At 49.5% G+C, this 15,142-nt stretch overlaps 1 protein-coding gene across 1 annotated transcript; it reads left to right on the forward strand.

The window, feature by feature from the left end:
• Window positions 1-3,348: 3,348 nt before the first annotated feature.
• Window positions 3,349-6,289, forward strand: LOC106782659 (protein FAM90A20-like). The gene is made up of 4 exons (XM_014736702.3): window positions 3,349-3,468; window positions 3,928-4,127; window positions 4,562-4,670; window positions 5,330-6,289. The coding sequence occupies exons 1-4, from the start codon at window positions 3,349-3,351 to the stop codon at window positions 6,287-6,289; spliced, it is 1,389 nt and encodes a 462-aa protein (XP_014592188.3).
• The last annotated feature ends 8,853 nt before the right edge of the window (window positions 6,290-15,142 follow it).

The following is a 15,142-nucleotide window of genomic DNA, read 5'->3' on the forward strand; positions in this document are numbered from 1 at the left end:
TCCCTGATCCCAGCCAGAGATGACCTCTGCCATGAAGGGGGACAAGACATCTTTCCCATATGCCATCACAACCAAAGGTTCTGATCCATAGAGCCAGAGTCTGGGACCTGCAATGCCTTTGTCTATCTGATGGGGAAATTCAACCCACACCCTCAGGCAAGCAGACGGTCTTACACAGAGAGCAGCTCTGTCCACTGTGCAGGATGAAGACCCACCAATACGAGCCATAACCATGCTGGAGAGAACAAGGAAAAATACGGGTGGATCCCAAGGGGAACAATGATGAGAAAAGACAGAGGGAGGCGAATCCAAACCATTATCGTCCTGAAAATAACTCTCAACCTAGGAGGAGGGCAAAGAAAGGACAGAGCCTCTGCATGAATTACAGACGGATGAAACACTGGACATTCTCAGACCAAACACCACACTTTCAGATCAATGGCATGCCTCTAAACACAGGGAAGCAGAGAAGGAGCCCACGCTGTCTATTTTTGCTCCACACTGTGCTGCACCCTCTGCGAGGGCCCGGATGCAGGAGGAGTGGTGGCCCGAGGCACTATTGCCTAGAAAACCCCAAAGAGTTGGTATTGGCCGGTGATACCGTTGTCTACATGGCACATCCGAGCAACATCCTAGAGCAACTCTCCGGATGGACAGTCGCTTTCAACAACGTCAGCGAGCTACTAAATCCAACTAACAAAAGACGTACCATTCGTGTCGAATTTCCTTAAAAAACACCACTTAGAAGAGGCATTGCTGACAGGAGCCCTGCGTCCCAAAGTCAATAGAGGCCTAGATTCAATCTAGGAAAACCCTTGTGGAGTTTTCTGCAAAACTATAAATGCCTCTCCTTGAAAGGCATAGAAATGGAAACAAGTGCTCCTTAACGCATCAAGCATCTGTCAAGAAGGAGCAAAGCGCTTTTCCTTCTAATGAATGGGGCACGCTTCCATGCCATGATAAATCCCAGGGGGCCTCATCCTAAAGACGAGGACACAATGGAAAACTTAATCACAGAAACAAGAGGAGCAGAAGCAGTCTATGGAACATTGTAAAGGTACAGGTGTGACAGGGATAGGGACGGGGTAGTATTTTTTTTTTTCTTAAAGGATCTAAGTTCTTGGGGCTTGGGAGAGTTGTCATGAGAAGATCAGGTGCCAGCCTGGTTTAATGGAAAGAGGGCCCGAAGGACACTAAAGGCCAGTGGAGGGTCATGGGGCGCCACGCATTCCTTGGAATGCAAGGAGGCCACCTGGATTCCCCAGGCTACTGTGGGAGCTTTGGTGGGGACCCTGCTGCCCGTGGGGAAGGGCACCAGGATGGGACCACAAAGCCATGGTTACAGGGCCCCGGACCCAGGTCCTTGGAGCACTTTCATAAATTATTACTGAAATGCCAGTTGAAAAGTCCACACAGCTGCAAAGGGATGCGAATCACAAACTGTGGGAAATCCCCAGGGTGCCCACAAGAGGATCCGATGGAGACCCTCCCCTCCGCTGAGTGGTAGCCATCCTGGGTGACCTGCTTTGGAGCGGGAGATGGTATCTTGGCAGCCGGGAGAAGTGGCCCGGGAGAGATCATTGGGGATTTCCATTCCTAACTGTCCCCTCGTCCGAATCAAAACACAGACACCTGCCTAACCCTCTCCGGAGACTGACCCCTAGAGGATGAGCAATGGGGCACGGAAGGCCAGTATTCACCACTGACCGAGGTGACTCAGAAAGGACGCCCCAGGTCCTCCACAGCAATGCTAGCAATACAGTGATTTGACTCACAGGAACCCGCATGACGGAAGCCAGTGCAGGAAGGACAGATGCGGAAGGAGGTCTTGGCTGTGAATTCCTAGAGCCGTCCAACTCACAGAGATCCAAAGGAGAATGGGGGAGGGAGGATGTGCAGGGAGGGAGGAAGGAAGGGGTAGGGTTTCCTGGATAACGCCTTCCAGGTGGCGAGAATGCAAAGCTGGGCAGATGGAGGACAGGGACGTTCGCACAGCAACGTGCATGGACTCAATGCCGGGAAACTCTAGGCCTCCCGGTCTTGAAAGAGTCAAATCCTCTAAGGCAAACTCTACCACAATAACAAAACGGCAAAGCGCGCAGAGAAATGGGAATGGGCACAAACGTTTCCTCTTCTTACAGAGAAGAGAGAGTCTTCAAATTAGGCACCTGCGTGCCCGAAATTTTCCAATGCCTGCAAAGGCTGAGCGACAGAGGAGAGGTCATGGCCTCAGGACTTGCTTCGACCGGGGATGGGTAGATTACAGGGATCGACTGAGATCCCCCTCACAAGGTCACGTGACCTGGAAACCCTATAAAAGCCTGACCGCAAAGGACCCTTCCACACTCCCCCTTCCGCAGGCCCCTGGGAAGCTGCCCCACGGCCTGGGCAGTTGGTCCTGCACCCACCTTTCTACAGTCTACCGACGGAACGAGGAGCACAGCTCACTTTCAGGTGGGTTTCCTTTACCAATGTGGTCCTCAAATGGGGAAGGCTATGGATTTAGGCACTAGGGCAAGGATTCTGGGATTTTCATAGGAATCTTGTGAACAGCCACTGAGGAAATACACCATTTCTCCAGTTCCAAAGCAAACAGACCCTGAGGAGTGAGGGGTCGGGAGGGAAAAGGTAGGGAAACCTCAGGGCTTGGGCGATGGGCAATTCAAGCCTCGTGAATGGATTTGTTCCTATTTAGTGCAAACGTACTCATTTGGCATGGTTTGGAAAGTAGTTAGAAATGGGGCACGAAGGCCAAAGAGAAAAGAAGACGGGTTGGGCCCTGCCGACCTTGTGAAGCTTCCCGTCCAGTGGCGGGGCAAATCTTTTTTCCATGTGAATTTCAATTGCCAAATCGCATCTCTTGATGTCAATGCGGAAATTCAAACTTTCAAGAGGAAGGCATACGTTGCTTTTGATCTTCCAATACGTGTGCTCAGGCCTGAAATCTAGCCTCTGTTCTTGTGCACACCTGGCGCAATCCTGTCTTCCTTGGTCCAAACACACCGCATCGCGAAGCACCCAAGGCAAGTCTCTCAAACCGGTCTCTCAAGGAAGCCATTCCAAAGTCACCATGGATGCCTCCTGGGTCTTGTCTTGGTCAGAGTCCTATTCGGGCGGGAGGGAGTCATGTGAGAGTGAGAACATATGTGGGAGGGAGAGATGCCTTTGCGACGAATGTGTTTGGACTCAGTGATCAAAGAGGTCCCTTCACCCAGCCTCGGAGACGGAGGTGCGAGAGGGACTTTTTTCTGTGTGTGTGTCTGATCGCTTTCTTTTTCTTTGGACTCAGGAACCCCGGAAAGCAAGTCCTCGGGGAGACGGAGGTGAGGCTCCGCACAGGTGGGGCAGATGGCGGATCCTTCCACACGGCACTGGCCTTCCAGCCTGCCCAAGGCCCAGAAACGGAAGAAGCAACCCAAGGGAGCAGCGGGGCCGAGGGTTCCCCCGGCAGAGGAGGAGGATCCCAGGGTAAGTGGAGGCTTGGGTCTGTGGGGAAGCGGGCATGGCCTGGACTCCAGGGGCAGGGTCTGACGGGGACCATTGTGTCTCCATAACTCTGTTGTCCTTCCGCGGGCAAGGCCCCGCTGTCTTCGGTCCTCCAAACCAGACCCACGGGTCCATTCAGAGACTCGGAGGAACAAGATCGCTTCCTATTTGCTGTCACGTCCAGCTGGGTGTTGGTCTCAGTCTTTCCATCGGGCTCCTTGTCCTCACCCTGAGACCTCCAGTCCTCCCTGCCGTGTCCCTCCCGACCATAGGCTCTGGGAGGCACCACACCCTCTTCCCCGTCCTGACGCCCACTGCCATAGGTCAAGTCCCCTGTCCCAAGGCAATAGCCTCCTGTCGAAATGTGTGCTGACAAAGCCCGCTTTGAAAGCAGCCTGTGATTTCTCTTGCCTCGGTGACCATGTCCTTCTGCCCCCGCAGGTGAAGTGCAAAGACTGCGGAGCCTTTGGGCACCATGCGAGAAGCCTGAGGTGCCCCATGAAGCGTTGGCACGGGGCCCTTGCCCCCCAGCCCTTGGGCTCCAGAAAGCTGAAGGAGAACCTGGAACCATGGCCTCAGCAGGTCCCGCCCATCCCGCGGCCCTCCAGCCAGGCGGAGAGAGAGAGGGAGCAAAGACAAAGGTGAGCACCCTGGGAGCTTGGAAGCAAGCTTTGGGCTGAAATCTAAGCAGACACACGTGTCCCTCCGGCTGCACCCCGGGCACACCGGCAACTCCAGACAAGCAGAGCGACATGGAGAGAAAGGGAAAGGCGCTCCCTCTCCTCCAGGGTCCACACTCAGCAGCTGGTTCTCCTCCGGCTCAGTCCCTAAGGGGGGTGGGGAACATTTGGGAATTTCGCCCAAGAGCCACAGAAAAGCACTGGGCTCTAACGGAAAGGACTCCTCCAGAAAAGCTGTCTGGGGTAGGGGGACGAATCGGGGGTGGGACAAAGGCCCAGGGCTTCCCTCCCCGTCTCCCTATACCACACGGAGGCGGCCTGGGCCGCCTCAAGGTCTGGCCCAACTCGGGATGGGAAAAGGAACTTGCTCCCAGCTCACGTGCTTTCTTGTGCAGGCAAGACGAGCAGCGGAGGAAGGCTCTGGTGCAGAGGTTTCCCAGGAGACCCCAAGGGAGGCAGCAGCCGAGCTGGAAGGAAGGGACAGAGTCCTGTGACTATATGAGGGTGAGTGTCCCCAGGTGCCCCCTCTTGCGCTCTTCTGGGGAGCCCCAATCTGCCTCCAGCCCCTGCTGGGAGAGGGACTTGTTTCCTCCCGTGCCCGCCAAGGGGATCAGTCAGCATGCTCTTCAGATGTCCCTGCTTTTGCTTTCTCTGGTTGGACACCATTCCTTGCACGTCTCTCAACCCTCTGCCGTGGGGGATGTGCAGGGTCTTTCATCAGAAGCTTCCCCGGGGTGGAACCCGTGATGGAAGAAGAGGCATCTTCCAATGCTGGCACACACCCCCAAATGGGGCCTGCAAACACCTCAGTCACCCAACTGCCTCCCCCACAGCCTTAGCTCTCTGTCCGTTCCCCACAACAGTGTGTGAAAGAGCTCCTGTCCGCTTCCTCAGGTGGAGACGTTGGCGATGAGGAAGCTTTCTCGTTTCCTCTCTGACGTCAACCCGTAGCAAGGGAATATTGTCCTTCATTCTCTACTGGGCACCACTGAGGCTGAGTCCCTCATCCCGTTGCAACGGATCACTTGTACAGCTTGTCCTGTTCGGTTGAACGGGATAAGTGCTTGGCTTTCTTCTGGCCTTTCTCTTTGGTTGCTTTGACTTTGTCTTTGAAGGGGAGCCAGTTCTCATATGTGGTCTCTGTGTGTTGTGTTGTCTTCCAGCATGCAAACAGGCCACTGCCGGTCCACACAACCAAGAGGGAAACCGAGCCGGGCCTCGAGCTCCCGTGGAGGCTGCCTGTGAGGACACCCTACAGGACGTCCACTGGCTGTGCAGGATCTGCCATCCAAAGTCCTGGAGTGAGCCTCTTCTCCCCTGGAGGACTTGAGCATGGAAGGGAAGTTTCTGTCCCTCCAAGCCCTCCCCGAGTGTCCCCACATTGGGCCCAGGACCCTACCGTCATGGTCCAGCTAAGAGACGAGACGCCCAGTTGGTTGTGCCCGGAAGAACCCCAGGCTGCCTGCAAGACGCAAGGCCTGGGCCACACCCCCGACACCCAGGCACAAGCCCGGTCTCTGGATGTCCAGTCGCATCCCTGCCAACAGCCTGCTGCCCATCTTTGGGACCGGCACTGCAAAATCAGCATCCAGGCAGCAGGCAAGAGAGGTCCTCGGCTCCCCGTTCACACTGGCCAGAACCTCCCAAAGAAACCGAGACTCAGTCGCTGCCAGAGCCCCCAGAGGAGCCCTCAGAGACCACATCAGGGTCTTGTCCAAACTCTCCAGCCTCCCCCATGTTCGGCAGACGAGGCACCCCAAGTCGCCACGAAGGCTCCTCCCGACCTGCAAGGCAGTGGCCTCCAGTCTGCCCACAACATGCCTCCCCTGAGCGCTGTGCAGCCCTGCACAGTGCCCCATCGTCCACCACTGCACCACGTTCCAGGCCAGCCCCTCAGAATGCTCTTCACAAGATCAGACAAGGGCTGGTGGAGCTCCAGGTTCCTGACAGCTCCCTCCTTCCATCCTGCTGAGAAGACAAGCCGTCCTGTGGAAAGCCCTCCCATCTTACAGAAGTCCGAGGGACAGTGTTCCCGGGTCCCACTGAGTGTCCTCTACGAGGACCTTCAGGTTTCCTCTTCCTCTGAAGAGAGCCTTTGGGAGGGAGACACCTCACGGCCATGAAGCCTTGTCCTCTGGCCCCAGCAGACCTGGAGGGGACTGTTGAGTCAGGAGGACGAGTCCCAGGGAGCAGCCTATTGCTCGGGAAGCAGCCACTCCCCAGAGCTGCTGGCTGCACAGATTCTGCAAACCCACATGATCCTTGGGGACACGCAGACCAACACTGCCTGCTTTCCTTATGGTAGCAGAAGGCGCCTTCCCCAGTGGACTTCTCACACTGGAATGAGAAGTTCCTTTCAATTGAAATCCATTGGATCTCATGGAGTCCAATCGCGGGCTGACTTTGAACTAGAGGAGAATGGGAAACTAGCAATTGAGTCTCTTTCTCCACTAATTTTGGAATTTTGGGAAAATGGGAAAAGATTTCAAAGCCGTGCTTTGCAGACTTTAAACTGTTCCCTGTCCTGGGATGAGATGCCTTGACTCTGTGTGTTGATTTCGGTGCCAATTATGATGGGGACTATTCTCATGGCTTTGTTCATTTTCGTGGCCAAATGTCCTGTGTAAGTTGTGTTTTCAAATGTTCTTTCAATCCTAATAAACTTCTCTCAAATATGACCCTGTGCCTGCCATTTTCTTTGCTAAGCATGTCAATGGTTTGGAAAAGCGGACGGCCTCATCCCAGTTGAGTTCACTGAGTCAAGGGAAGCTTGGTGTCTTCCATGCTTCCCAGTCAGTACAGGCTCTCTGGCACACCCAGCCCCACCGCATCAATACACGCATGGTGACAGAGTGCCCAAGCGGGTCTTTGGTAGATTCGTCCATTAGATCCACACTGGACTCAGGCGGAGAGTCTGACTAAACATGCATGCCTGAATCCTACTCCACATTATCCCCACTGAGGGTGTCTTTCTTGTTGCCTGGGCCCTGGCGTCTTCAAAGCTCTCTAGGTGATTCCAATGGGCGGCCACTTTTGAGAACCACTGGAGGGGTGGGCACAGATATCATCTAAGTCACCTGCTATCCCCAGTGTCGAATTGAGCGAAAGCTCTGACTGAGATAGAGAAAAGTCACATAGCTCTGAAGCCATGATTTCCTTAGGAACAGCAAATGACAGCCTCTGTCTCCCTGTTGGCCACCCTTCAAGAGGGGCTTCCCTCATTATGCAGGAGTCTGTGCTTCAGGAGCACAGCAGCTCCTGGTTGAGGGCACAAGGTCATGGAAGAGAAGGGAAAGGTCAAGACGCCACAGTGTGCCATGGAGCAGCATGAGGTACCTTCTGAAACGGTTCCCGTCTTCCTGGGCCCCCCTCAGAGCTGCTTCCCTTGGCCCTTGTCTCCCGGCCCCAAGCCTGGCCCATTAGGGAGTCTGACAAACCCAAAACCGCATTGCTCCTCATTTCTGGCAATCCAAAATGTTTGGATTGGCACTCCACAGTTTTTCCTGATTCCAGCTGGGTAAGCACACTCGCTCTGGCATTTCTGTCCCTTGCAAGCCACCCCTGGGCCTCTGAGGTCTGTCTAGATTGGCCCAGAGACTCAAGCAGCCAAGGATATGCTTCCCGGTTCGCTGATCCCAGCCAGAGATGACCTCTGCCGCCAAGGGGAGAAGACATCTTTCCCATATGCCATCAGAACCAAAGGTTCTGATCCACAGAGCCAGAGTCTGGGACCTGCAATGCCTTTGTCTATCTCATGGGGAAATTCAACCCACACCCTCAGGCAAGCAGACAGTCTTACACAGAGAGCAGCTCTGTTCACTGTGCAGGATGAAGACCCACCAGTAGAAGCCAGAACGATGCTGGAGAGAACCAGGACAACTCTTGGTGAATCCCAAGGGGAACAATGATGAGAAAAGACACAGGGAGGCGAATCCGAACCATTATCGTCCTGAAAATAATTCTCAACCTAGGAGGAGGGCAAAGAAAGGACGGAGCCTCTGCATGAATTACAGACGGATGAAACACTGGACATTCTCAGACCAAACACCACCTTTCAGATCAACTACATGCCTCTGAACGCAGAGAAGCAGCTAAGGAGCCCACACTGTCTATCTCTGCTCCACACTGTGCTGCGGACTCTGCGAAGGCTCAGAGGCAGAATGAATGGAGGCACTATGCCCTTTTGCAAATCAAACCTGAAATGGTTGTTATTCTGTCTTGATAGTATTGTCTACGTAGCTCATCCTAGCAACATCATCGAAAAACTCTCCTAATTGATAGCCACTTTCAACAAAATCATCACACTGCTAAATCATACTACCAAAAAAGTTAACATGCATGTCTAATTTCCATAAGTAATACAACTTAGAAGAAGCATTACTGACAATGCATTTTCTTCTCAAAATAAATAGATGCCTATATTAAATCTAGGATACCCATTTGTAGAGTTATCTGAAAGACTATAAATGCCCCTCATTGAAAGGTTATCAAAATGTAAATGAGTTGTCCTTAAATCATAATGCATCTTTCAAAAAAGAGGAAAACACTTTCTCTTCTAACGTATGCATAATGCTTTCATTCCATGGAAAATACCAAGAGATTTTATCCTAAAGATGAGAACGCTTTTGCAAAATTAATAATTGAAACAGAACCAGAAGCAGTCGTTGGAGCATTGTAGAATTACAGGTGTGACTGGGATATTTACAAATTTTTTTTTAAGGAAGATTCCAATTTGCTGGCCTTGGGAGAGTTGTCATGAGAAGGTCAGGTGCCACCCTCGTTTAATTCAAGGAGGGACCAACGGACACTTAAAGCCAGTGGAAGGACATTAGGGGACAAACATCAATTGTAATGTGGCAAGACCGTCTTGAGGCACCAGGCTACTGTGGGAAGCAAATAGGGACCCCTATTGCCAATGGTGTGGGACTCCAGGGTGGGACCACCATGCCATGGCTACAGGGCCACAGACTCATGTCCTTGGAGCAGATTCCTAAAGAATTAATGAAATGCCAATTAAAAGTTCATACAATGGGAATGGTATGTTAATCACAAAGTGTGTGAACTCCCTGGAGTGTTAACAAGATGTACCAATGGAGACAATCCACCTGGGTGAGTGGTACTGGTCCTTGTTCACCTGACTTGGAGGTCAACATGGTCCCTTGGCATCCAGCAGAAATTGCCCAGATGAGATCATTGGGGATTTCCTTTCTTAACTGTCCCTTCATCAAATCACAGACGCATGCATAAACTCTCTCTGAGACATGACTGCTACAGGAAGAGAAACGCTGAAGGTAACAGAAATATCACCCACTTGGAGAGGTGACTGAAAAAGAAAGTCCCGAGTCCTTGACATCAATACTGTGAAGACAGTGATTTGACACAAGAACAAGCGTCAGGGAAGCACGTCCCAGAAGGACAGATATGGAAGGAATCTCTGTGAATTCCTAGAGCCGTGCAATTCGTAGAGATAGAAAGGAGAATGGGGGAAGGAGGGTCTGCAGGGAGGGAAGGGGGAAGGGTTAGTTTGTCGTAGAATCGGCCTTTCAGGTGGAGAAAATGTGAAGCTGAGCAGGGACGGTTGAACGACATGAATGGACTTGGTGCCATGGAACTTTAGGCTTCACTGTCTTACAGTAGTAAATAACATCTTACACAAACTCTACCTCAATAATGAAAATTCCAAGTGCAGAGAGAAACAGGCGTAGGAACAAATGTGTACTTTTCTTAGAGGGAATAACTATTTTTAAAATTAGGCACCTGTGTGCTGGAAATATCAAAATGCCTGAAAAGGCTAAATGACAGAGGAGAGTTCATGGCTTCAGGACCTGCTTAGACCAAGGGTGGGTAGATTACATGGATCGATTCAGATCCCATTCACAAGATCACGTGACCTGGAAACACTGTAAAAGCCTGCCCAGAAAGGACTGCCCCGCCTCACCCTTCCCCAGGCACCTCGGAAGCTGTCCCACGTCCCGGGCAGTTAGTCCTGTACCCACCTTTCTGCAACCGACTGATAGACCTGAGGAGCACAGCTCGATTTCACGAGGATTTCCTTTACAGATCCGGTCCTCACATTACCCCTCTGAGAAAGAGGACAGTAGGAAAAATAGGGAGTGATGTGGCTTTAGGCATTTGGGTAAGGATTCTCTCAGTTTCATAGTAATTCTAAGAACAGACACCCATTATACAACATCATTTTCAATGCTAATGATTACATGACGTTCAAATTCCAGAGGAAATAGGCACCAGCACCTGATGTGTGTGGGGCAGTCAGGGGGCAGTTATGGAAACCTGGGGGTTGGCCTATGGGCTTTTATAGCCTAAATAATGTTATTTGTTCATAGTTTGTTCAACCATATTCATTTCACATTGGTTGGAAAGTAGCTAAAAATGCGGCATGGAGGTAAAAAATAAAACAAAGACATGGATAAACTACCGACCCCCTGAAGCTTCTTCTCTAGTAGAGGAAAAAACATATTTTCTACGTGAATTTGAATTTGACAATCGCCTCCTCTTAACGTCAAAGAGGAAATTCAGATTTCAAGAGGAAAGCATAAGCTGCGTTTGCTTTCCAAATGCATGTGCCCAGGCATGAAGTGCAGCATGGATTCTTGTGCAAACCTGGAAAAATGCTTTCTTTTCCCAAATGCAGTGCATGCTTATGCACCTAAGCAGAGTCTCTAAAATAAGCCTTTCGAGGATGCAATTCCAAAGTCACCCTGCACGGGTCCTGTGTCTTGTCTTGGTCAGAGCCCTATGCTGGGTGGAGGTAGTTATGTGAGAAGGATGACTCTTCTGGGAGACATAATCTAGTTGCCCCTTTCATGCAATGTCTGCTTTTTATGAATTGCTTATATTTAAAATTGCATTGCCTTGTTTATCTGCACTTCATTTATTATTTATGAATCAGTTTATAGCATGTTATTCATCATAGGACGATGCTAATCTGTGAATTTGCTGATCATGTTCCTTTCTTCCAGATGTTTTGGTCGTTTTCCTTCTTGCTGAAGCAGTGGGAATGATTTTGTGTTTCTTTGCGGGCAGTTCTGCATGTTGGCGTTGTAGATACGCACTCCCATTCTGTAGCTGGTCTTCTATTGTCATGTGATGTTTTCCATTTTTCATGTAGTTAGACTTTTAATGTTTTCTCTTGTAGTTCACATTTTATAATTTTTAAACAAGTTTCTCCAACCTTTCAGTTAATGATATTTTTACTTTAAATTTTATTGTGAATGTTTACATGCTTTCCAGTTGTATACCCAGCCCTTGATGCATCCCATATTTATTCACGGAAGTCATAAAAGTCAGGGAAATAATTCAGTTTGTTTCCATCCATGAGAAGTGTGTAATCCACTATTTCCTTACTGATGGGCAAAGCCACTGCTTACCTTTCAGTATTTATCATATGTCAAGGTCTGTTAGGTGTTCTGCTCCCTAAGTCTCTGGGTTTATGATGATGCCGTCTCCACCTTCTCTCCATTCGTGTTTTATTGCGATAGCTCTGGGTGCCTGGTGCGGGGAATCCCTTCCACTGTTGCAATTATTCACATTTTGCATACATTACTCTTAGCTGTGAGTTGGTAATGGTTAATTTTTTATTGCCTCCTCATGCCTTAAGATAAAATCTGTCTGGGCTTTGATTAGAATTGATTGAATTACATTGGAATTACAGAAGAATACGTGTTTTTGTCATTTTTCCAACTATGTGTTAGTCTCTACTTACCGACATGTCCAATCATTTCAACCAGGGATATTTTATAGTTTTTTCAGAAAACGTTACAGAGGTTTCATTAGATTTCGTTTGTGGAACTATTTATTTGGAATGGGCATTGCCAATAATCTCTCTTCTAAATTATGTTTTCTTTTATTGAAATTATATGTGAAACTTAGATGTTTTGTTAGATTGGTCTTGACTCCAATAATTTTGCTGAAAGTGGCTGTTAGTTGTAAGAATTTTTCTATCACGTTGCTGAGAGGTGCTATGTGAACAGTCATATCACTGGTCACTACCAAATAGGTTGGGGTTTTATTTGCAAGAGTGAACAGTGCTGCCATTTCTCCTGCCTCATGGCCCTGGCAGTGTGTGCAGCTCAGTGTGGAAAAGCAGCAGACCCTGTGGGTCCTTGTCTGTTCTCTGTCTTTAAAGGCATAAAGTTGGTGAATGACGGTTAAAAAAAATAAAAAATAAAAGCATAAAGTTTACCTTAAATCAAAATTTTTGGTATAAGAACCTACAGTTTTTCAGTAGCCTGTTTTTCTTTTATGGTTAATTTCATCAAGTGCCGAAACTTTGCATATATTAATTTCATCATATTTTCCTCTACAAATCTATACTGTTAGTTTTAATAATAGACTTTCTATTCTTAAGAGTTTATAGCAAGTAAATTTAATGAGGGGACCTTGTTTAGATCATTGTTCACAAAAGCAACAGTAAAACATACATTTTTTACTTATTTAGAAATTTGTGAATGGAAATGGACATTAGAAGATATTAAAGAATTTTCTGAATTTTGGTTATAATGACCTCAAAAAATTTTACTGGTATGTCAATTAGTGCTGTATTATTTATGAGTAACGAATTTCTCGTATTCTGTTTATTAGATATAAATTATTCATGGGAAGAATAACATGATTCCAGGGTTGCAATGATAGAATCCAGCTTCCCCCACCGGCTTACCCACCCACCACGCAGGGTTTAGAATGAGTAATAAAACACTACTAATTGTTGCTGACTACTGAACCTGTTTTAAGTGCACTTAAAGTTCATTTTATTTGCTCTAATTTTGGAAATGTTTCAAATAGTTTAATAAAGAAATATTGAAAGCATTTGTTCATTACTTAGAAATTATGTTTACATTAAATTACTTTAAATCCACTGCCGGTTTCATTTTGGTTAATTCAATTAACACTTGACCCACACATCCACAGGCAAGATTGGGTTGTATGTTTTCCATCAGCACCATCCAGCTGTTCCAGAACCATTTCAGAATCTCCTCCCACTTTTCCCAATTGAACAATGACATGAGTGAAGTGTGCGCCCTGGGTAATGGTTCCTAATTCTAGGAAGAACAGTCAACACATATTTTTAAAAGTCAAAGTTTCCTGTGACATTTTTAAGGATGAAATTTTCTAAGGGAAATTATCTTAACATGGGTCTGTTTTGTGTCAGTTGTATGAGCCTCTGTGCTCCCTTTTTCTGGGGCTCATGGAAAGCCCTCACTCCCAGGTTGTGACGGAAGAAGACTCAGGGAGCTGGTCAGGGTCCTGTGTCCTACTGGTTAGGGGCAGAACTCGAGATCTGAAAGGGTCCAGTCATCTGCCCTCCTGCCCTGCAGCTGTGGACACCCCACAGAACCTGCACGAGCCTCACCTTGTCTGTGTCTGAACCCCAGGATCACCACAACCAAACCTTCCCTAACTCAGCCCGAGTGGGCCCCTGATGAGGGTCAGGAGGGAGGGGGCTCTTCAGACAAATGACTAGCAGGGAGCCAGCCCTGTGTCTGAGATGCCACCAGACTCTGGGCCCCATGCCACCCCCGTTCTTCCCCTGGCCCTTAAGAGGATCGTTAACTCGGACTTGGATACACCAGGCCCCTTGGGCCCCTCTATCCAAACCCCCACTGACAAATCCCCTTCGATGGTGATTTCTTGAAAAGAGGATGCAGATGTGGAGGGAAAATATTTGAATCAATAAAGGAAGACACTCCACTCACAGTCACATGAAAGCCACCCCCAATCATGACGTGCGTACTTGGAGAGTCTCCAGGGAGGCTGGAGGGAGAGGGGAGGTTTGCGATGCCAGATCAAAGACCTTGATTTGCACTTCCATGGGAGAAGGGATCACAAGTGTTTTATAGTCCTCAGGGAATAAGAGAAAGTTGGCAACGATCTTCTGGAGTCAGATTCCTCTTGTCCACCCTCAGCACTGGTTAAACAGCCTAGATGGAGAGATGGCCCACAAACATGGGTCAGGAATGGGCTCTGTGTGCCTGGCGGGTGGCCAGTCATGTAATGTCCCTCTGTTTCCACAGTGTCAGAGTCCAAGACGGAGGAGGAAAGAATTGATGGGGGACTGTGCACAGATCAGGGTGATGGGAGTTGCTCTGGGTCTCTAGTCCAGGGGGCTGTGCAGTTTGCGCCCACAACTTGGGGCCAGTGGTTGCCTCTGGGAGGAGGGGAGGGTGATGCCTGTGGAGGGAGGTGATAGAGTGTGAAGCAGAGACATCTAGCCATCACAGGAACAGAGAGTGGACCTCACGGGAGGCCTGAGAAGGGAAGTTTCAGTTGGTGGGTCCAGGTCACTGGAGCTGCCTGCAGGGGAGAAATGGAGGAATGGGTAAACTGAGGCAGTGGGGTGGTTGAGCACGGGAGAGTCTTGAGACACAGTGACTTGAGGGCTTAGGTATCCAGGAGAGAGCAGGGCAGGCAGGTGAGAGGTAATGGACGAGGGCAGGAGAATTCAGCCTAGTCTAGCTCAAGGAGGGCAGGCCATGGAGGGAAACTGAGGCAAGCGATCACAGAGAGATGAGAAGGGAGCAGTGAGGGACTGGTACTGGTGAAGGAGCTGAGCACCTGGGAACCAAAAGGAAATGGAAGGAAGAGAGGAGAAATGAGGCCTCCAAGGCCAGGGATAAGGAGGAGGGGCTGGGAGGGGCAGTGCAATGGCCAACGCAGGGGGTGAACGGAGGACTAGCAGGCAGAGGGGGAGCCCTTGGGAAGGTCAGCAGATTTGGGGGGAAGGAAAAGGCGGTGACGTGGGCCAGGCAGGGGAATGCAAAGAAACCCTCATAGCTCATGGGGAGAACTGGAGGGAGTGTTTAGATGAGGCTTGTTGGGGTCCTTAAGCGGGAGCATGCTAGTATGAATGGGGAGGAAGGAAATGCAGAAAGATTTTGGGTGAACCAAGGCAAGTAGTAGTGGAGGCAGCACTGAGTAGGGAAGGTGAACCAGGGCTCAGCACCACAGATACATGATTG

Source organism: Equus caballus, chromosome 27 (assembly GCF_041296265.1).
Source record: "Equus caballus isolate H_3958 breed thoroughbred chromosome 27, TB-T2T, whole genome shotgun sequence".
Taxonomy (NCBI): domain Eukaryota; kingdom Metazoa; phylum Chordata; class Mammalia; order Perissodactyla; family Equidae; genus Equus; species Equus caballus.

Coding starts and splice junctions, on each gene's coding strand:
- LOC106782659 (XM_014736702.3), top strand. CDS start 3,349: ATGGCGGATCCTTCCACACGGCACTGGCCTTCCAGCCTGCCCAAGGCC. Junction 3,469..3,927: donor CAGAGGAGGAGGATCCCAGG/GTAAGTGGAGGC, acceptor CTGCCCCCGCAG/GTGAAGTGCAAAGACTGCGG. Junction 4,671..5,329: donor AGTCCTGTGACTATATGAGG/GTGAGTGTCCCC, acceptor GTTGTCTTCCAG/CATGCAAACAGGCCACTGCC.